Below are 22,674 nucleotides of genomic sequence, written 5' to 3' on the forward strand. Positions count from 1 at the left end.
TGCCTCCCGCACGGATCACGTTCATGACCCAAGCATCCACTGTAATCCCAGGAAGTGTAGTTGCCTAAGGGTGCTGGGAACTGTAGCTCAGGCGGACTACAGTTCCCAGCATTCTTTGCAGGGAATGGTGTGCTTCATGACGATTTGTGCCCAGGATGCAACTGGGCTGGTTATACGCAACTCCACTTTTAATACAGTCCGTACCTGCGAAAATTTCAGGGCAGGCAGACTGCTTTAGATCCAACCAGTCCATGACCTGCAGTTTCCTGTTGAAATCCTGTAGCTATTTCTACCACAAATGTTTTCCACCGCGTTCTCTCCCCTGTTCCCCTTTAGATGCTCTGTAGCTCATGAGAGTTCCTCTAGACGGCAAGAACGAGTTAACATTGGGGGTAGCATTGCAGAACTACAAATAAAGTGGAATAATTTTATAAAGTGTTTAGGTCAAAATGGTCAAAGGCCTGGAAACGATGCCTTATGAGGAACGCTAAGGGAGCTGGGCATGTTTAGCCTGGAGAAGAGGAGGTTAAGGGGTGATATGATAGCCATGTTCAAATATATAAAAGGATGTCACATAGAGGAGGGAGAAAGGTTGTTTTCTGCTGCTCCAGAGAAGCGGACACGGAGCAATGGATCCAAACTACAAGAAAGAAGATTCCACCTAAACATTAGGAAGAACTTCCTGACAGTAAGAGCTGTTTGACAGTGGAATTTGCTGCCAAGGAGTGTGGTGGAGTCTCCTTCTTTGGAGGTCTTTAAGCAGAGGCTTGACAACCATATGTCAGGAGTGCTCTGATGGTGTTTCCTGCTTGGCAGGGGGTTGGACTCGATGGCCCTTGTGGTCTCTTCCAACTCTATGATTCTATGATTCTATGAAGTTTTTAATGCTTGATATTTTATCGCTTTTTTATTCTGTTGGGAGCCGCCCAGAGTGGCTGGGGAAACCCAGTCAGATGGGTGGGGTATAAATCAATTATTATTATTATTATTATTATTACAGTGGTACCCTGGTTCTCAAATGCCTTGGTACTCAAACAACTTGGAACCCAAACACTGCAAACCTGGAAGTAAGTGTTCTGGTTTGTGAACTTTTTTCAGAAGCTGAACACGCTTTTTTGAGTGTTATGCTTCCGTTTTGAGTGCCACACTTCTGTTTGAGTGTTATGCTAAAGTCTGTCTGTTTTTGCTATTTATTTTGTGTTTTTGTTTTTGCGGCTCTTTTTTTCTCTTTTTGTGACTGTGTGGAACCCAGTTCAGCTTCTGACGGATCGATTGTGTGACTGCAGTACATCGTTAATCGCTTTCATTTTATGGATCAGTGGTCTCGTTAGAAAGTAAAATCCATGTTAAATTGCTGTTTTAGGGGTTGTTTTTAAAAGTCTGGAACGGATTAATCCATCTTGCATTACTTTCTGTGGGAAAACGTGCCTCGGTTTTTGGAAAGCTTTGGTTTCGGAACGGATTAAGTCTGAGAACCGAGGTACCACTGTATTATAACTCGCGAACCGAATGAATGTTGGCGTACTAAACTGCCTCATTAAAAGCACAGCAACAGAGGCTGGTTAGAAAGTTGGCAAACCAAGTGGTAGTGAGCTTGCTTGGGATTTTGGCCTCAAGCTCTGCTTATTCCTCCACCCCTTTCCCCCACCCCGAATAAATGGGACTTTCCCCCCTTTAAGGGCAGAGGGGTAAATGTAGCTTAAGATGCTCCTCTGTGTGTTAAATTCCCATTTACTTCGCGGAATCCGGTCTGGCCAATTCTCCCCGGCGCCAAAGGGGTTAAGAGCTTTGCTCCTGAGCAACGTGGACATGAGCATGTGAGCGCCATATGGGAATGTGGCGCATCACCCTGTTCCTTGCCTGCCACATGCAGAGAGAAGGTAATTTGAGCCTGCAAATTACCAGCCGGCCTGAAGAGAACATCTGGAAAGGCTGTAAGCAACTGGCTCGTTGGTCTAGGGGTATGATTCTCGCTTAGGGTGCGAGAGGTCCCGGGTTCAAATCCCGGACGAGCCCTACTTTTTGAACTCCGACTAGGCAAAGGAGCAGACAAGTGGAAACCACACATGCATTTAGCGTTTCTGAAAATCCAGATTTACCAGTGCAGATCACCCGGGGCCGCTCATTTTTGGCCGGCTTCCCTTTTTTGGCCACGATCCAATCGCTTGCCGGCAAATTCAGGTTGTGCAATTAAAGTTGATTAGGGAGGCTTGTGCAACATACCCGCTTCTCCAAAAGATTAAGAGTTTATTTATTTATTTTTAATGTTGCAATGCAATATATGAAATCTTTACATAATGATACATCTACATTATATTCGTAAATTTAACATTTCATTATGTACTAACATTGATCCATTTCTTATTCCTTGCCCTGTGCGTGACTTCCTTGTTATTGTTTTGTAACTTTATTATTGAGATTGTAATTTTTGCATCTTAATAATTAAACGTTCAATCTTATATATCTGCTGAGCTTAACTTAACCTTGTGAAATCAGTCTATTCAAATCAATAAATTCTTGTTGGAGCATCTTTTGGCTATGTATTCTTCTACACCTTTCCATTCCTGTTTGAGATTTTGATTAGATTGCATTCTAATTAGAAAGATTAAGAGGGGGTGTGTGTTTTGCATCAAGGAAAGTGACAGGAAGATGCGCTGAGACATCTGGAATCACATGTGGAATCAAACTCCTTGCAACAAATAAGAATTTGTAGCGAACATGCAGGAGGCCTGGATAACAACGCAATATTTCTAACCTGGGGGAAATTATTTGGATTTTTTTGCTAACTAATTCACATAAAATATCCGCTGCGGCTGTCATCTTGCCATGGGCATGTTTTCGTGGCCATCTTTCCTATCCTGATCAGTGGGAATTATTTACTCCCATGTAAGGATGGGGCTCTCTTTGGAGGAGACTGAGCTACAGATCGAGAAGACCCCAGTTCGAATCTTGCCAATTCAAGAATTGGATATATTATTGCCCCTGCGACACCAGATCCCAGGAGCGGATTGCTACAATTTAAAAAAGGCATGGCCACACTTGGCCCTCCAGATGTTTTAGGACTACAACTCCCATCATCCCTAGCTAGCAGGACCAGTGGTCAGGAATGATGGGAATTGTAGTCTCAAAACATCTGGAGGGCGAAGTTTGGCCGTGCCTGATTTAAAATCCAGTATCTTAAATATTGGATTAGACAAATAATAGAGGCTCAGGCTACCTGCCCGCAGACTGTCTCACCAGAGTGGTGCATGCTCTGGTTATCTCCCGCTTGGACTACTGCAATGTGCTCTATGTGGAGCTACCTTTGAAGGTGACCCGGAAACTACAACTAATCCAGGATGCGGCAGCTAGACTGGTGACTGGGAGCGGCCACCGAGACCACATAACACCGGCCTTGAAAGACCTACACTGGCTCCCAGTACGTTTCCGAGCACAATTCAAAGTGTTGGTGCTGACCTTTAAAGCCCTAAACGGCCTCGGTCCAGTATACCCGAAGGAGCGTCTCCACCCCCATCGTCGAGCCCTGACACTGAGGTCCAGCTCCGAGGGCCTTCTGGCGGTTCCCTCCCTGCGAGAAGTGAGGTTACAGGGAACCAGGCAGAGGGCCTTCTCGGTGGTGGCACCCGCCCTGTGGAACACCCTCCCAGCAGATGTCAAAGAGAAAAATAACTACCAAACTTTTAGAAGACATCTGAAGGCAGCCCTGTTTAGGGAAGCTTTTAATATTTAATAGGTTACTATATTTTAGTGTTTGTTGGAAGCCGCCCAGAGTGGCTGGGGAAGCCCAGCCAGATGGGTGGGGTATAAATAATAAATTATATTATTATTATTATTATTATTATTATTATTATTATTATTATTATGCTTTGCTTCCACAGTTGGGAGGCAGAAATGCTTCTGAAATTACCGGTTACTGGAAACCACAGGAGAGGAGAGCGGTCTTGTGTTCGAATCCTGATGGCGGGTTTCTCACCGGCCTCTGATTTACATTGGTTTGCTCTTCCTGCTTTTGCTTCCACAAGCATGTGGACCCCAAAAAGTCCCCAGGAGGGAGTGTGGCCCTTCTGCTAGGGAAAAAAAAACCCATTTACCACCCCCGAGGGAAAGGACCACAGGTCACAGAGAAGACATCTGTCTGAATTTTCGTTTCAGCAGAAAACCTTTCTGGAAACTGCCAGTCAGAGCGGGTCAGGCTTCCCCAACTTGGCGCCCTCCGCTTTTTGTCATACTACAACTCCCATAATTTCTGGTCATGCTGGGTGTTGGGAGTTGGGGGATCCAACAATGTCTGGGTGTCACCAAGGTTCGGTAAGACTTGTTGCAGGAAACCCACCCCCAATCATTCAGTTTGTACAAACACGACACACACACACACGACATACGCGACGTTTCTGTTATAAATTCATAGAAAATCAACCGTACATCAGATTTACACCGGTCCACTTTTATTTTGCTCCATGAAGAAAGGACTATCAAAGGGGATGGTTTGATACAGGATGGCCACAATCCCTTGAGCGTGACAACACGTACGCAGGAGCCCTACCCAGTTGGCATGCCAACCGTGATGGTCCCAGACCGAAGACCATCAGGGTCACAACGGACTTGCATATGGGTGTGGATTCAACACGGACTGGAACAAAGGACAATGATCAGATCTTCCCTCTGGGGGCAGGAAACTGCCAACCCCCCTTTGTCCTCTGGAAATGACTCATGGGGAGGGGGAAAGGAGGAACCAGTCAGGTGACAAGATATTCAGGTTACCTCCACAACTCCTCCCTCAACCTTTTTTGTGATGTAGTTGTGATGTAGTTTTAGGGGTGTAGTTTGGGGGATTAGCAACTAATAAAAGTTGGGGTCTTCTTTTGTTCAGGGCTTCCATCTTGTTTCACCTGGTGGCAGGTGGGAGTCCTGTCGCGACAGTCTTCAATAAAGACCAAGCCTACTGGCTGCTGTTTTGCTCTGGTATTCCTGGCTGGTGTCCTTGTTTTTTTTGTCCAAGGGAGCCCTCGGATTTCTCCGTTAACAGACTGGAGTGGGCAATTCTGGTCTGGATGCTACACCAGTCCAACGATGCTTTTTTCTGGAACCATTATTAGCTGTGATTCTTGCACTGCCGCGGGTTGGACTAGATGACCGTTGGGTCCCTTCCAGCTCTATAGTTCTATGAGTCTATGAATCACAAGCCTTTCATTAAACTGCATTAAAATGAGGGGAGCATTTTGCTGTGTGGATGTCGGTTGGGAAAACCTGGACGCATCACAAGTAGAGCGATTTATTTGGGGGGGAAGGCTTAAAAAATCCAAGAAAAATGTAATTTTGGGGGGAGATGTTCCTTAAAAAAAAAGCTCACAGATGCTCTCATCCTCCATGAATTTGTCCCATTCTCTTTTGAAGGTTGGTGGCCCTCACTTGCTCCTGTGGGAGGGAGTTTCACAGGTTAACCATGCGAAGCATGAAGTGTGTTTAGGAAATTATGACTTTTAGAAAATATTGGCTTCCAGGGTGTACTGAGTTGAATAGGATCCAAAAGGCAGCAGTCTGATTGGTCCTAGAACAATAGAATTCAGAATGCAGCAGTCTGATTGGTTCACAGGAGCCACCCAATCCAGCTCCAGGTGGAAGTGAATCCGCAACCTGACTGGCCTACAAGTGAATCCCAGAATTAGCCAATCATGTGGAGCCCACTGTGTAAATAATGTATATAAAGCAGACATTCTGGGGGAACTTCCATTCCTCCTCACCACTATGAGCTGAATAAAGAGCATGAAATCCACTCTCGACTCCGAGTATATTTCACAGATTGTCTCTGTTTTGGGGTGGGCTTTAGCAAATAGGAACAGAGGCTCATTAAATAGCCCAGGGTGGTCTCCCTCCAGAAGAAGGCTCAAGCAAACAGGCCATCAGGTCTTAATCATCTCACTATCTCTGTTTGCAGGGATATGGTTTCCAAACTTCACACATGTAAATATAGGAGCACGATGCTTTGTGGTTTCTCGGCTTGCCAGCGCTTCTTCTTTTCAAATGGCAACATCTGGCAGGCCACAGCAACAGCTGGCTCGTTGGTCTAGGGGTATGATTCTCGCTTAGGGTGCGAGAGGTCCCGGGTTCAAATCCCGGACGAGCCCCAGGTATCTTTTTTAGCTTATGTGGGCTGAAGTAAGATGTTTGGAAAGGGGTTGAGATATACCGTATTTTTCGCTCCATAAGACACACTTTTTTCCTCCTAAAAATTAAGGGGAAATGTCTGTGCGTCTTATGGAGCGAATGCGTGGTCCCTGGAGCCGAATTGCCTAGGGGAGAAAAGCAGATTGTGCTTTTTTTTTTTTTTAGAAAGAGGGAAGTGGGTGTTGAAACAAAGCCGCTGAGCAGCTGATCGGCAAGTGACCAGGAGGAAGATAAGGGACTCTAGCGATAAAGGAGGCTGCCTGGGAAGGGGGAGGTAAAAGCACATGGATCCTCAGGATTTTTGCATTGGGCTACCCCAAATTGACCATCAGATCACATAGCATGTCTATGGCTACAGCCTGCACCAAAAAAAATCACACACCCACTGTTTCGTGGGGCCGCAATGGTGCAAAAACGTGGCTACAAAGCACGGATCCACATGGATCCTCAGGATTTTTGCATTGGGCTACCCCAAACTTGCCATCAAATCACATATCATTTCTGTGGCCACAGCATGAACCACAAAAATCATGCATCCACTGTTTCGCTCAGAATATTTTTTTTCTTGTTTTCCTCCTCTGAAAACTAGGTGCGTCTTATGGAGCGAAAAATATGGTACTTTTAGAGCAGGAGAAGAACTGTCCACATCAAGCAGTTAAGGATATGGAAGTCCCAGAGGGTCAATGCCACTGCTGAAAATGCATCAACTTATCAAGTTTGCTGTCAACCCTGAGTGCTCACTGGAAGGACAGATCCTGAAGCTGAGGCTCCAAGACTTTGGCCACCTCATGAGAAGAGAAGACTCCCTGGAAAAGACCCTGATGTTGGGAAAGATAGAGGGCACAAGGATAAGGGGATGACGGAGGACAAGATGGTGGGACAGTGTTCTCGAAGCTACAAACATGAGTTTGACCAAACTGCAGGAGGCAGTGGAAGACAGAAGTGCCTGGCGTGCTCTGGTCCATGGGGTCACGAAGAGTCGGACACAACTAAGCGACTAAACAACAACAACATGTATGCCACTACTGCGGCCTGAAAGCGAGCTGAGCGCCGCAACCCCATAGTCAGCTTTGACTGGACTTAACTGTCCAGGAGTCCTTTACCTATACCTTCTCATGTTCTTTTGAATGCCAAAGGGGATATAAGCGGGCATCAGGCTGGCATGGGGAATCGGGTGTCAAACGAGGGCAGGTAGAGCTTAGCTCTCCAGGTCTACCTGCCTCTCTCGCTTCCCCAGGGGAGCCATAATACGCAGCACAAACATCTGTAAGCCTAGGACCCTGCAGGAAATTTCTACTGCATACCAGAGGCCGTGGTTGCCTTCCTGCCAAAAACTCCCCCTGGCAATTTGTTCCCATAGGTGGAAACTGAATGTAGGTCGTGGAACAAGGAACATGCAGAGATAGAGAAAAATGTTTGTGCCTGTGGAGGATAAGGTGGGGAAACTTTCAGCTGGGATCTTGTGCCCAGATTCTGCTTGGGGTTTCTGGGGTCAGCAAAACCTGCCCCCTGTGGCCAGCTGCATCCATCCAGCAATCTGGTGCCCGCTCCTCAGCCTTGGGGCGGTGAGTTCCGCAGGATAATTTCAGACCCGCCGAGTGTCCCTATTTTCCAGGGACAGTCCTGGACTTACAGAAGCCTTCATGGTTTCTGATTTGATCCCAGAATGTTCTGCTTTTCCTCGGAGGTCCCTATTTCCATCGGAGAAATGTTGGAGGGTATGGAGTTATGTGAGCCAAGGAGATAAGCAACTATACAACCTTTAGAGGACATCTGAAGGCAGCTCTGGATAGGGAAGTTTTTTAAAAAAATGTTTAATGCTTTATTATGTTTTTATTTATGTTGGAAGCCAACCAGAGTGGCTGGGGCAACCCAGTCAGATGGGCAGGGTAATATAATAATAATAATAATAATAATAATAATAATAATAATACAGTCATACCTTGGGTTACAGACGCTTCGGGTTGTGAGATTTTGGGTTGCGCACTGCGCCGAACCCGGAAGTACCGGAACTGGTTACTTCTGGGTTTCGGCGCACGTGCATGCACAGAAGCACTAAATCACGCTTTGCGCATGCGCAGAAGCGGCGAATCGCGACCCGCACGTGCGCAGATGCGGCACTGCGGGTTGTGAACGCTGTGGGTTGTGAATGTGCTTCCCGCACGGATCACGTTCGCAACCCGAGCATCCACTGTAATACAGTAGAACCTCGGTTTTGGAACGTAATCCGTTCCGGAAGACCATTCGGCTTCTGAAGCATTCGAAACCCGAAAATCAAAGGGCTGTCAGAAATTTCAATGGGGGAAAGAGAGAAACACGCTTTGGAAGCTGTTTGAGTTCTGAAAAACGTTCGAAAACCAGAACATTTACTTCCAGGTTTTCGGCGTTTGGGAGCCGAAACGTTCCAAAACGGAGGTGTTCTAGAACTCAGGTTTGGCTGTAATATAAGACGTCCCTATTTTCATCAGACAAATGTTAGAGGGTATGTTATTAAAGCCTATTTACAGAGCGTTCATCCCAATTTGCTCCCACGATGTTTACACACCTTTATACACCTTTTTGTTAATTGTTTGTTCCCACAACCCTTCATTGCATTTCTCCATCACTTTCTGAATTCCAAAAAGTCTTTCTTTCTTTCTTTCTTTCTTTCTTTCTTTCTTTCTTTCTTTCTTTCTTTCTTTCTCTTTCTTTCTTTCTTTCTTTCTTATGGATTTGCTACACCGGGGTGTGAGACAGCCTGTTTTATCGCCTCTAACTGGGCAAACCTACAATCTCCATCCCGCACGGGAGTCTGGGAGCACCTTGGGGGACAAAGGCGGGTTGAGGGAGGTGCCAGCTGCCAGCCGGCAAAGGTGCCCCCATTTCTGTGCGCCAGAGTAAGGGGCACACGGCGGCAGGAAGCCCCAGAGAAGCTGCGTGAAGTAGGATGTCCAGGGAGGAAACTCTGGCCCCGTAATCCAATTGGGTCAATCCCATTTCCTATCCTTGGGCGGCTTCCCGCCAGTGGGTAAGGAGGTCAGGGGCATTGCAAATGGTGCCAAATTCCTCTTTCACAACCACCATTATGTGTGCTTGTGTGTGTTAAGCAAGCTGTGGGGTTCCTTGTGGCCTTCTTCGAGTAAAGACGGAGAGGATTATTCAAGGGGTGCCATTTTTTTAAGGAGACGTCAACCTGACGGGCAACCGATTGCCCAGGCCCAATTTTCCTTTTGATACAATATCACTATACATTCTTTATATAATATGAAATATATGAAATCACATAAACAGAAAACTTATGAATCTTTGACTTATCTTTATTTGGTTTTATGTTTTCTTTATAGCACCTCTGATGATCCACCGTTTTAACCACTTCTTATGCATTTCTTAACTTTATATTGCCTTTACATCTCTTAACAAATCATCCTTCCCCTTCTCCATTTTTGCAATAATTCCAATAATACTCCTCACAAAACTTCTTGCAAACCTACAAATGTCGTCTGATCTTCACAAATACCTTTCAGATAGTCCGTAAATTTACTCCAGTCTTTCGTGAATTTCTGGTCCCGCCGGTTTCGAATCCTTCCTGTTAGTTTATCTAGTTCTGCATAGTCCAGTAACTTCATCCTCCATTCTTCAATTGTCGGTAGTTCTTCTTGCTTCCAATTTTGGGCCAGTAATATTCTTGCTGCTGTTATTGCATAAAGAAAGAGCTTACATTCATGGCTTTATGTTTTCAAGAGAATCCATTAAGAGTGCGTATTTTGTGACTTCCAGAGATTCATAAGTTTTCCGTTTATGTGATTTTCATATATTTCATATTATATAAAGATTGTATATTGATATTGTATCATTGTATTTGGTCATCGTTTTGCCTTGGATATTACTTATTGTTTGCAACGCAGGGGTTGAATTGTTTGGTTACCAATTTTCCTTTTGCCAGAATCTCTCCAGAAGGCAGTTCTTAAGAACACAGGAAGAGCCCAGCAGCCAATGGACCATCAAGTCACAGAATCGTAGAAAGGGAATCCCAAGGGCCATCTAGTCCAACCCTCTGCAATGTAGGAATCTCAACTTTTTCCATGCAGGCACAATTTTATAAGCCCCTATCCTGTTGCCTTTTTACTCTCCTTTCCTCAGCGGTGTCCGAATTTTTTTCAAGGAGGGCCAGATTTGATGAACTGAAGGGCCAAATTTGTTGACCTTTTTTTTAGTATTGAATTTCTTGAGCTTTTTTTAAGGATTTTACCTCAGGAAATAAACAACTGCCACAGGGGCCGGATTGAACTGACAGGCGGGCAGGATTCGGCCCCCGAAACGGACTTTGGACATGCCTGCTCTACACCATGCGTAGGCAAACTAAGGCCTGGGGGCCGGATCCGGCCCAATTGCCTTCTCAATCCGGCCCACGGACGGTCCGGGAATCAGCGTGTTTTTACATGAGTAGAATGTGTCCTTTTATTTCAAATGCATCTCTGGGTTATTTGTGGGGCATAGGAATTCGTTCATTTCCCCCCACCAAAAAAAAAAAAATAGTCTGGCATGTAAAACGTTCAGGGGTAAGCAAGGAAATAATAAAAGAATCAGCTGAACAATGATTAAATTAAAACAACACAACAATACGGAAGAAGTAAAAATAAAATCACAGATGGGTGAAGGGGAACGGGGTGTGTGTGTGTAGGGGAATTTGAAATATTATTTATAAAAAGCTTTAATATAAAATTTCTAACTGTGTTGTATTTGTATACAGCAAAGAGAAGTTTAGAGTAATTAGGTATATCTTAATTTAGTTGTGTAATTGGTTAGAAAATGAATATGGATGTTGAATTGATGTAATTTTTCTTTTTTCGGTGATATATATATATATATATATCTATCTATCTATCTATCTATCTATCTATCTATCTATCTATCTATATATATATATAAAATCCGGCCCCCCACAAGGTCTGAGGGACAGTGGACCGGCCCCCTGCTGAAAAAGTCTGCTGACCCCTGGACTAAAAAGTCCCAGGCATTTCCAGACTCCTGGATCTTGTCCCCATAGACGGAGGCGGGGGGCGGTCTAGGACAGGGCCCTCCTTGCCCGTCAAGAGGGAGGCAGGCCGGCCCCCTCCCCAGGAAGGATGAGCAGGTGGAAAGCAGCTTAAGGAAGATCGGTCCAGCCCCCTGACCCAGGGGTGGGGGATAGAGAAGGGATTAAGGACAAAGTGATTACCCCAAACTCTCCTCCACTGCCCTTGCTCTCGTTGGATAATGGGATGCTCTCCCCCCTTGGCAGGGCCTGATCCTGTATGCGATGCTGGCTGGTTTTCTCCCTTGCCAGCTGCGTGAATCTGCGGTTGCGCCCACCCCAATCTCCTAGAGAAAAAGGGATTCTCTCTCTCCCCCCCCTCAATTTTTTTTATTAGTTTTCACAATATTACAAACAAACAAACAAACAAAAACACAAGACAAACAAACATAAATCACAGCCTTATTGAAAATTACAGTTATTAACTTTGTTAAGTGACTTCCTCGCTTCCCCTTGGTTGAATTTCATTGCATGTCCTTTTAACGGTTTTCCAAATCCCAATTTTTATGAAATTTAACTTAAACATTAACATCCTTAGATCTTCACCTTATGGAATTAAACATATTAATTAATCACTTAACATAAATAAAATCCTAAGCCCATTAAGTATCTGCAAGCTATTTCCGGTTAATTTAACTTAACATATTTTACTAAATAATCATTAAATTTATTCCATTCTTCCTGATTCTCTCTCTCTTTTTAAATTTTTATTCATTTTTCATTTTCATTCATTACATACATATCAATTTCTTAACATTCACTATATATTCCTTCCCTCCAAGGTTCTCCCCAACTTCCGATTCTGGTTTGTCCCTATTTTCACCCATTTTGCTATCTCTTAACAGAAAAAGTTATTCATAACATAACATCAAACCTAAAGACATAAAAATAACAGTAAATACACCATCATATTTCACTGTCTTCTAATGTTAATAATGTGAATGTTTATTTCAATCCTGGCATCAAGTCTATTAACTTTCTTTGCTTCAGCAAATATACCGTATTTTTCACTCCATAAGACGCACCAGACCACAAGACGCACCTAGTTTTTGGAGGAGGAAAACAAGAAAGAAAATATTCTGAATCTCAGAAGCCAGAACAGCAAGAGGAATCGCTGCACAGCGAAAGCAGCAATCCCTCTTGCTGTTCTGGCTTCTGGGATAGCTGTGCAGCCTGCATTCGCTCTATAAGACGCACACACATTTCCCCTTACTTTTTAGGAGGGAAAAAGTGAGTCTCATAGAGCAAAAAATACGGTATTCCTCCCTCCCTCCTCTCCAAGGTTTTCCCCAAGTTCTGCTTCTGGTTCATTTCTATTTTCACCCATTTTGCTATCTCTTAACAGAAAAAGTTATTCATAACATAACATCAAACCTAAAGACGTAAAAATAACAGTTAGTACACCATCATCTTTCACTGTCTTCCAATGCTAATAATGTGAATGTTTATTTCAATCCTGCCATCAAGTCTATTGACTTTCTTTGCTTCTGCAAATATAATAGGAATGGTTCCCAATCTTTTTCAAAGTCTCTGTTGTCCTTTTCTCTTTATGTCATTTTTGCCAGTTCTGCATAGTTCATCAACTTCTCTTGCCACTGTTCTTTAGTTGGTATTTCTCCAGTCGAGAAAAAGGGATTCTCAACAGATACCTCAGGCTTTCTCTGGAGGAGAAACTGGAAGTATACATGAGCAGAAGAACACAAACCTATACAGTGGTACCTCGGGTTAAGTACTTAATTCATTCCGGAGGTCCGTTCTTAACCTGAAACTGTTCTTAACCTGAAGCACCACTTTAGCTAATGGGGCGTCCTGCTGCTGCCGCCGCGCGATTTCTGTTCTCACCATGAAGCAAAGTTCTTAACCCGAAGCACTATTTCTAGCTTAGTGGAGTGTGTAACCTGAAGCGTATGTAACCCGAGGTACCACTGTAATGGGGCACAGTTGGGGGTCTGCCAGCCCCATTCGGTGTCATGGTCCGAAGTCCTGGCAGAGTCCCCGTTTCCAGGATCCTAGAGCCGCTCCATCAGTCTGAAAGGGTAGATTTCCAGCCATCGTGTGCCCCAAAGCTAAGCATTTAATAACAGCAGAAACAGCAGGTGCTTCAGTTTCAAGAGAACGATGAGCAAGTTATCTCTCTTTTTTTGTGTATAATTTTTATTGAATTTTCTGTTTGTTTTACCATTTAAAGTACTCCTTTTCACATCCTTTTTTTTTTACAAAAAGAGTTTATTAGACAAACAGGTTCATAAAACACATGCAATACAAACAAAATAACATTCACTATGTTATAAAGATTATAAATAGAAAAAGGAAAGAATGGAAAAGAACAGAAGAAAGAAAAAACAAAGAGAAAGAAGAATGAAAGTGTGAATAAAGGCAAAGACATAATGTTATTCACTGTTTGAATCAGCAAAGAAAGGAACTTCTGACTATGCCCATTGTACTACCGTAATTTACAATTAAACTATTATTTACACAGTTGCGTGAAGTTGTTTTTTGTTAACTTAATTTAACTTTATCTAACAAATACTTTTTATTGCATGGCTCATTCAATATCAGCCAGAAAGCATTTATTATTGCAGTATCCTTTGCGTGCCGCTGTGGGTTAAACCACAGAGCCTTGGACTTGCCGATCAGAAGGTCGGTGGTTCGAATCCCCGCGACGGGGTGAGCTCCCGTTGCTCGGTCCCTGCTACTGCCAACCTAGCAGTTCGAAAGCACGTCAAGGTGCAAGTAGATAAATAGGTACCGCTCCAGCGGGAAGGTAAACGGCGTTTCCGTGCGCTGCTCTGGTTTGCCAGAAGCGGCTTAGTCCTGCTGGTCACATGACCCGGAAGCTGTACGCCGGCTCCCTCGGCCAATAAAGCGAGATGAGTGCTGCAACCCCAGAGTCGGCCACGACTGGACCTAATAGTCAGGGGTCCCTTTACCTTTACTTACCCTTTGAGAGACCTCGGACCCCTGACTTCATGACTCCTTGCTTCCTGACCCTCGGACCCCTGACTTCGTGACTCCTTGCTTCTTGATCCTCGGACCTCTGAGTTTGTGACTCCTTGCTTCTTGATCTTTGGACCCCTGACTTCATGACTCCTTGCTCCTTGATCCTCGGACCCCTGACTTCGTGACTCCTTGCTTCTTGATCCTCGGACCCCTGACTTCGTGACTCCTTGCTTCTTGATCCTCGGACCCCTGACTTCGTGACTCCTTGCTTCTTGATCCTCAGACCCCTGACTTCATGACTCCTTGCTTCTTGACCCTCGGACTCTTGGCTTTCTGACTCCTGGCTTCTGGACCCCCATTCCTGCTCCCACCCCGCCATCTTGCCCCTGGTCCTGACGTCCCCAGCTGGGACTTTGATCACCTGTGAACCGGACCGTGACAGCATTGTGCGCTGTTGCTGGCCTCTCCTCAGCCGCCGGGGCAGCGAGGCGTGCAGAAACCCGGCTGCCCCTCAGGGATGCTGTGTGGTCCGTTGCCAGGGAGACGCAGAATCTAGAATTCTGAGTGGCATCTCAGGTGAGAAGGATGCTCTGTGCAAGCGTGCCTCCAGCTTGTCTACGAGGCTGGCTGTGCTGGGGTGCGGGAGAAGAGGGGAAGGTGTTCAGAATGTGATCTTCTGGACCAGAGTGCCAGAGCTTCTGAATCATCTCACAGATTTGGCCCGGGAACCATAAATCCACTGATGGAGCAGCCTCCAGACAGTAAGGAGGAGGGGTGTGCTTTGAAGGTCAGAGAGAGGGAGGGAGAGAGAGAGAGAGAGAGAGATGGGGTTGTGTTTGGAGAGAGGTGTCGTAAACACTGACGATGGTGATGAATTGAATTTGTATACTGCCCTATACCCGTAGATCTCAGGGCGGTTCATCACGTAAAATTGCAACAGCAAAATCACAAAATAAATAAGTAAGTACCTTGGGTTAAGGGACACGGGTGGTGCTGTGGGTTAAACCACAGAGCCTAGGACTTGCCGATCAGAAGGTCGGCGGTTCGAATCCCCGCAACGGGGTGAGCTCCTGTTGCTCGGTCCCTGCTCCTGCCAACCTAGCAGTTCGAAAGCACGTCAAAGTGCAAGTAGATAAATAGGTCCCACTCCAGTGGGAAGGTAAATGGCGTTTCCGTGCGTTGCTGTGGTTCGCCAGAAGCGGCTTAGTCCTGCTGCCCACATGACCCGGAAGCTGTACGCCAGCTCCCTCGGCCAATAAAGCGAGATGAGCGCAAAACCCCAGAGTCGGCCACGACGGGACTTAACGGTCAGGGGTCCCTTTACCTTTACCTTGGGTTAATAACTTAATTCATTCTGGAGGTCCGTTCTTAACCTGAAACTGTTCTTAACCTGAAGCACCACTTTAGCTAATGGGGCCTTCCACTGCTGCCACATCACAGCCGCACAATTTCTGTTCTCATCCTGAAGCAAAGTTCTTAACCTGAGGTACTATTTCTGGGTTAGCGGAATCTGTAACCTGAAGCGTCTGTAACCCGAGGTACCACTGTAATAAAAATAAGAACACAGACAAGCCAGGAACACCCCTTTTCATAACACATTTAAAAAGGCCTCGGGTAGACCAGGGGTCAGCAACCTTTTTCAGCTGTGGGCCGGTCCACCGTCCCTCAGACCATGTGGTGGGCTGGACTATATTTTTTGGGGGGGAAAGAACGAATTTCTATGCCCCACAAATAACCCAGAGATGCATTTTAAATAAAAGCACACATTCTACTCATGTAAAAACACGCGGCTTCCCGGACCGTCCGTGGGCCGGATTTAGAAGACGATTGGGCCGCATCCAGCCCTAGGGCCTTAGGTTGCCTACCCCTGGGGTAGGCCCAGATTTTGTCTTTCCTGCAGACTCAGAGCTGAAATGCTCTTTAAGTTTGTTTTGCACCTCTGAAAAGGTTTGTCTGCCGCCTCCAGCTGCTGTCGCATGATCTCTGCTGCCCCCTGCTGGACACAGTGGCAAAAGCAGACATAGTCCCGGACTGCAGTTGGACAGTTATCCCTGTAGGATGCAGGTAGGGCCGGCACACTGTCTCAGGCGGCCGGATCAGTAGGGGCAGCAGATCTTTAACTCCCCCACTTTGTTCCTGATGTAGATCTTCACTCACCTTTCTTCCTTGGTGGCAGGGGCGGGGGGGCAGGGGGGATGTGGGGGGGCAGGGACAAAATTTAATAAAAATAAAAATAAAAATAAAAATAAAAATAAAAATAAAAATAAAAATAAAAATAAAAATAAAAATAAAAATAAAAATAAAAATAAAAATAAAAATAAAAATAAAAATAAAAATAAAAATAAAAAATAATAATTTATTTATACCCCGCCCATCTGGCTGAGTTTCCCCAGCCACTCTGGGCGGCTTCCAATCAAGTGTTAAAAACAATACAGCATTAAATATTTAAAACTTCCCTAAACAGGGCTGCCTTCAGATGTCTTTTAAAGATAGGATAGCTGCTTATTTCCTTCACATCTGAAGGAAGGGCGGGCGCCACTACCGAGAAGGCCCTCTGTCTGGTTCCCTGTAAGGTTACTTCTCGCAATGAGGGAACCGCCAGAAGGCCCTCGGCGCTGGACCTCAGTGTCCAGGCAGAACAATGGGGGTGGAGACGCTCCTTCAGGTATACAGGACCGAGGCCGTTTAGGGCTTTCAAGGTCAGCACCAACACTTTGAATTGTGCTCAGAAACGTACTGGGAGCCAATGCAGATCTCTCAGGACCGGTGTTATGTGGTCCTGGCGGCCGCTCCCAGTCACCAGTCTAGCTGCCGCATTCTGGATTAATTGCAGTTTCCGAGTCACCTTCAAAGGTAGCCCCACGTAGAGCGCATTGCAGTAGTCCAAGCGGGAGATAACTAGAGCATGCACCACTCTGGCGAGACAGTCTGCGGGCAGGGAGGGTCTCATCCTGCGTATCATTTGGAGCTGGTAGACAGCCGTCCTCGACACAGAATTGACCTGCACGTCCAAAATGACTCCCAGGCTGCGCACCTGGTCCTTCAGGGGCACAGTTACCCCATTCAGGACCAGGGAGTCCCCCACATGAGGGGACCGTTCAAGAGTCCCCCCCACCCTGCACCCCTATGCCTGAGAGTTGCATCCAGCCCCCTCCTTGACAGGCCAAGGAATCGTGAATTGGGTGGCGCATAGGAAGCTAGGAAGCTGCTTGGTCCTGAGCTATTGTTCTGCGTAACCCAGTGTTGTCTACCCTGGCAGGCAGCTGCTTCCAGGGTGTCAGGGCAGAAGGCCATCTGCAGATGCTCCTCCACTGAGCTCAAGCCCTTACCCAAACAGGCACACCTGAAGATGCCTAATACTCAGCCGCCTATCATCACAGTGATCCATGCGACGGTCACCTCCAGGCTTGACTACTGTAATTCGCTCTACGCGGGGCTGCCCTTGAAGCTGTCCCAGAAACTCCAGCGGGTGCAGAATGCTGCAGCGAGGCTCCTCACGGGGTCCCTGCCATGGGAGCATATTCATCCAGTGCTTTTCCAGCTACACTGGCTCCCGGTGGAGTACAGGGTCAGATTTAAGGTGCTGGTTTTGACCTTTAAAGCCCTTCACGGCCTAGGACCCTCGTACCTACGGGACCGCCTCTCCCGGTCTGCCCCACGGAGAGCCTCAAGGTTCATAAATAGCAACACCCTAGAGGTCCTGGGCCCTAAGGAAGTCAGATTAGCCTTAGCAAGAGCCAGGGCCTTTTCAACACTGGCTCCGGCTTGGTGGAACGCTCTGTCTCATGAGACCAGGGCCCTGCAGGATCTGATCTCTTTCCACAGGGCCTGTAAGAGAGAGTTGTTCCACCTGGCCTTTGGCTTGGAGCCAATTTGATTCCCTTCCCCTCTTTCTTTTTCCTTTTTCCTTTCTCCTCCTGTGATGAGGCTGCATTTTAATATTTTGTTGTATTTTAATCTTGTTTTTAAGTTGTATTCATTCAACTTGTTTTTATTATCGCTTGTCAGTGGCGTAGCGTGGGGGTGCAGGGGGGGCCGGCCGCACCGGGCGCAACATCTGGGGGTTAGGGTTAGGGGGCGCAAATCCACGGGTTGGGGGGCGCAAATTACTTGCCTTGCCCCGGGTGCTGACAACCCACGCTACGCCACTGTTGCTTGTTAGCCGCCCTGAGCCCGGCCTTGGCTGGGGAGGGCGGGGTATAAATAAAAATTATTATTATTATTATTATTATTATTATTATTATTATTATTATTATTTATTATCTAGCTCAGTACTGTCTAAACTGACTGGCAGCAGCTGTCCAGGGTTTCTGGTGGGGAACCTGCCCAGTCCCACCTGTGGACTGAACCTGAGCTATGTCCCTTCCCAGATAGGAACGCGGGAATCAATGCTGAGTCCATGTAGCTCAGTATGGGCTGCTCGGACTGGCAGCAGCTCTCCACGGGGAGGAAAATACCTTGAGCCTTCTGTAGTTCCAGGCTGCCATCCTAGTTTTGGCTGAGAGGCAGAGACTGCCCCGGCCAGGTCACCACCAGCCAGGTGGATTTAAACCCCGGCCTCTCCCAGGAGGTCCGCGCGGGTGCTTCGAGTTTGCGTGCCGGGTGTTTGTGTGTGCCCAGTTGGGGAAAAATGTGGGGCTGGGCTGTGGGTTCCGGCTGGTGCTCAGCTTGCTCTCCTACCGTTGGGTGTGCGTGCCAAGCGGACAACGCCGCCTGCTCCTTGGTGCGCGTCGATTCGAGCGCTTGCGCTTGGGAATAGCAGAGCTCGCCAGATGGGAATGCGCATTTCGAGCGCTGCGCGCGTGTCTGGGGGCATGTCTGAGTGCCGGGAGGTGGGGGAGAGCCACGCGCTGATGCTCCCCGGCTCGGGACATCTGCCAGGATGTGCGAGTGTATGCGCTGGCCCCCTGCAAAAGCACAGGCGTGTGGGTGGCTCTGAAGTTGTAAGGTTTTAACCTTTGGCTAAAGAGCAGGCCTCGCCAGAAACGCCACGGCCGGGTGTCCATTTATGTGCGCGTTTTGCGCTTGGTTGCGCGCCCTCCACAGCGGTTACGCGCGCGGAGTGGCGAGCCGGAGACGCCTCCGATGTTTCCCGCTGGGCACCCGGGCGGCAAAAAGCTTGGCTGCGCGCTCCTGGGTACCGATTTCCAGCGCGCAACAGAAAGCATCTTTGGGTACCGGCGCGAGCGCGCCAAAGAGATGTCGCGTTTGGGTTGCGCCAGCCCGGGTTGTGAGGATGGGCTCCGGGTAGCGCCAGCCCCCTGTCTCTGTGTGTGTGCGCCTTCCGCCAGCCTGGGGGTGGGCCCTGCCTCCTCCCCCTCCTCCCCTCCACCGCCTCCTTCTTCCCCCTCCTCCCCTCCGTCTGCTTTTTCGCTCCAGAAACGGCCATGGAGGCAGCTGAGCTGCAGCTGCTTGGGAGGCGGACGGAGAGAGCAGGTCAGTGATGGGGGGGGCGGGTTTGATGGAGAGGATGGGGGCGCAGCCCCAACTCCCGCAAGGACCCCCGCAACCCCCCTGCTCCCCTCCCCTCCCCTTGCATCACCGCAGCCTTTCGGTTGCGTCTCCTCCATCCGTCTCCCTTCCAAGCGCCTTTACCTCTCCGGGGTCTCTCCTTCCTCTCCTCCTTCCCCGTTTTTTTTTCTTCTCTCTCTCCCCTCCCCCTCTCCACTTTCCACCTGTGGCTGCCCTTCCCCCCACCCCCCGTCCTGTGCAGCCCTCCCCCTCTGCGACCCTTCCCCACCCACCTCTCCTTTTGCAAAAAAATATAGAGTCACACCTTGCGCTGATGACACCACGGGCGGTGGTTATGTCATCCGGCGGGCGAGGAGGGTATGTGGTGGAAAGTCCAGTCACTTTGCTACCCGAGACCCTTTCCCCAAATTTACACCTCTGAGGAGTCCCGGCCCCGTTTGGAGAACAGGATTTGGGGGCAAACCGGTGGAGAAAAAGGAAAGCAAAACGGGAGTTTTCTGGAGAGTGTTTGGCGTAGGGGGAAGTGGGTTCTCTGGAAATGCGGCTGAATTGTGTGTCTCTAAAACAAACACACACACACACACACACACACACACACACACACACACACACACACAGATGTTCTGGACGCTCCATCCTTGTGATCATTGAGGAGTTTGTTCGTTTTACTGCCCCCTTCCCCGGTTCCATCTGGACCCCACCCCCTTGAAATTGTGTCTAAAAGAGCTGCAGTGAGAAACGGGCTTCTCTTTGTCCAAGAAGAATTGAATCTCTCTCTGCGCCCCCCTCCAGCTGCCCACCCGATTTCTCTCCCCCCCCCACCCAATTGACCCAGTTACATAACCCTCCAAGAAAGAAGCGAGAATGCAATCTTCAGAGACTTGTGGGGTTGCGGAGGCCTTAGGAAGAATGTATCCCATAAGGGATACATGCGTTGGGTGGTCTGTGTCCCATAACAGAACCCCGGTGGGGCTAGGGGGCTGGCCACCTCTCCCCACCCTCGCCCCAGATTGCCCAACACTGCAGACACTGCAGCAGAAGTTAAAGGGACAGATACACGAAAGCCCTTCTTCAGGCAGTGCAGTTAACCTGTGGAACTCCCTCCCACAGGGATTTCAAAGGAGGTTAGACAAATTCATGGAGGAGGAGAAGAGGGTTATAGAGGCAGCAATGCTTCTGAATATCAGCTGCAGAAGGGGGGGGAGGGCTCTTGTGGTCGCATCCTGTTTGCGGGTTTCTCACAGGCATCTGGCTGACCGCCATGAGAAGAGAGTTCTTGACTCAATGGGCTGTTGGCCTGATCCAGCAGGCTTGTCTTGGAATCACTGAATTGGAGAGTTGAAAGGGAACCCCAGGGGTCATCTATTCCAACCCCTGCAATGCAGGAATCTCAGCTAAAGCATCCAGGACAGATGGACCAGGTGCGCAGCCTGGGAGTCATTTTGGACTCACAGCTGTCCATGGAGGCACAGGTCAGTTCTTGTCCAGGGCGGCTGTCTACCAGCTCCATCTGGTACGCAGGATGAGACCCTGCCTGGCCGCAGAGTGTCTCGCCAGAGTGGTGCATGCTCTGGTTATCTCCTGCTTGGACTACTGCAATGCACTCTATGTGGGGTTACCTTTGAAGGTGACCTGGAAACTACAACTAATCCAGAACGCGGCAGCTAGATTGGTGACTGGGAGCGGCCGCCGAGACCACATAACACCAGTCTTGAAAGATCTGCATTGGCTCCCAGTACGTTTCAGAGCACAATTCAAAGTGTTGGTGTTGACCTTGAAAGCCCTAAACGGCCTCAGCCCAGTATACCTGAAGGAGTGTCTCCACCCCCATCGTTCTGCCCGGACACTGAGGTCCAGTGCCAAGGGCCTTCTGGCGGTTCTCTCGCTGCGAGAAGCAAAGCTACAGGGAGCCAGGCAGAGGGCCTTCTTGGTGGTGGCGCCTGCCCTGTGGAACGCCCTCCCACCAGATGCCAATGAGATAAACTACCACCTGACATTCAGAAGGCATCTGAAGGCAGCCCTGTTCAGGGAAGTTTTTAATATCTGACGCTGTATTGCTTTTAATATTCATTTGGAAGCCGCCCAGATGGGCGGGGTATAAATAATAATAATAATAATAATAATAATAATAATAATAATTATTATTATTATTATTATTTATTAGGCCATCCAACCTCTGCTTAAAAACCTCCAAGGAAGGAGAGTCCACCACCTCCCGAAGGAGCCCATTCGACTGCCAAACAGTTCTTACCGTCAGAAAGTTCTTCCTGATGTTTAGCCTGAATCGACTTTTTTGTAACTGAAAGCCATGGGTTCGGGTTCTACATCCCAGAGCAGGAGCAAAACTGTTCTTGCATTCTCATAAGGTGCTCGTGTGAATGTTTAAAGCCCTAAATGTCTCAGGCCCCAGAGGGGAACCTCTTGAGAGCTTCTCCATCCTCAGAGGCTCAGGATGGAAGCCTGGGAGAAAGGGCCTTTTCTGTGGTGGCCCCTAAGCCATGAGACTCCCTCCCCACAGAGGCACGTCTGGCACCTTCATTGCACAGCTTCTGGAGGATGCTGAAGACACTTGTCCCTGGCCTTTGACCCTTCAGGTGCATGTTTTTTAGGATCCATCTTATTTCTGTAACTGCAAGTTATTTTAAACTGGTCTGACTTAACATTTAAAAAAAAAAAAATTCAATGCAAAATTACAACAAAAATTACAAACACTGAATCCAAAATAAAACAGTACTATCAAGAAAAAGAAAAAACAAAACACAAAAGAAAAAAAGAACACAAAAAACAAAGACAAAAACCAAAAACACATATCTATAAATATAACCATATCATCATTCTAATCTAATCATTACATATATATACACATATTGACTTCCTTCCTTTGCTCTAAGACCTCAGTTTTTTTACTCTTTCTAAGTTGTTGTGTCTAATGTAGATTACTTCTATCTTTATACTTTTTACACCATTTTTCTCTTTCTTTAATCCCGCAAAGCTTCATTCATTCATTCATTATATGAAAAAACATTATATGAAAAAGCATTCAT

At 47.3% G+C, this 22,674-nt stretch overlaps 1 protein-coding gene across 6 annotated transcripts in view; it reads left to right on the forward strand.

Annotated features, from left to right (window-relative positions):
• Positions 1–14,727: 14,727 nt before the first annotated feature.
• Positions 14,728–22,674, forward strand: part of CCDC136 (coiled-coil domain containing 136) — a 45,269-nt gene continuing 37,322 nt past the window's right edge. For 3 of the 6 annotated variants that reach the window (XM_083572967.1, XM_083572966.1, XM_083572969.1), the window contains exon 1: positions 19,518–19,594. In XM_083572967.1, coding sequence (XP_083429093.1) covers positions 19,546–19,594 — 49 coding nt within the window. In that variant the 5' untranslated portion in view covers positions 19,518–19,545. Of the gene's footprint in view, positions 14,920–19,499; positions 19,595–22,674 lie in introns of those variants that run through there. The other 3 variants (XM_083572971.1, XM_083572970.1, XM_083572968.1) reach the window with 3 other exon arrangements.

The sequence above is a fragment of the Podarcis filfolensis genome, assembly GCF_964270895.1.
Source record: "Podarcis filfolensis genome assembly, chromosome: 10".
Taxonomy (NCBI): domain Eukaryota; kingdom Metazoa; phylum Chordata; class Lepidosauria; order Squamata; family Lacertidae; genus Podarcis; species Podarcis filfolensis.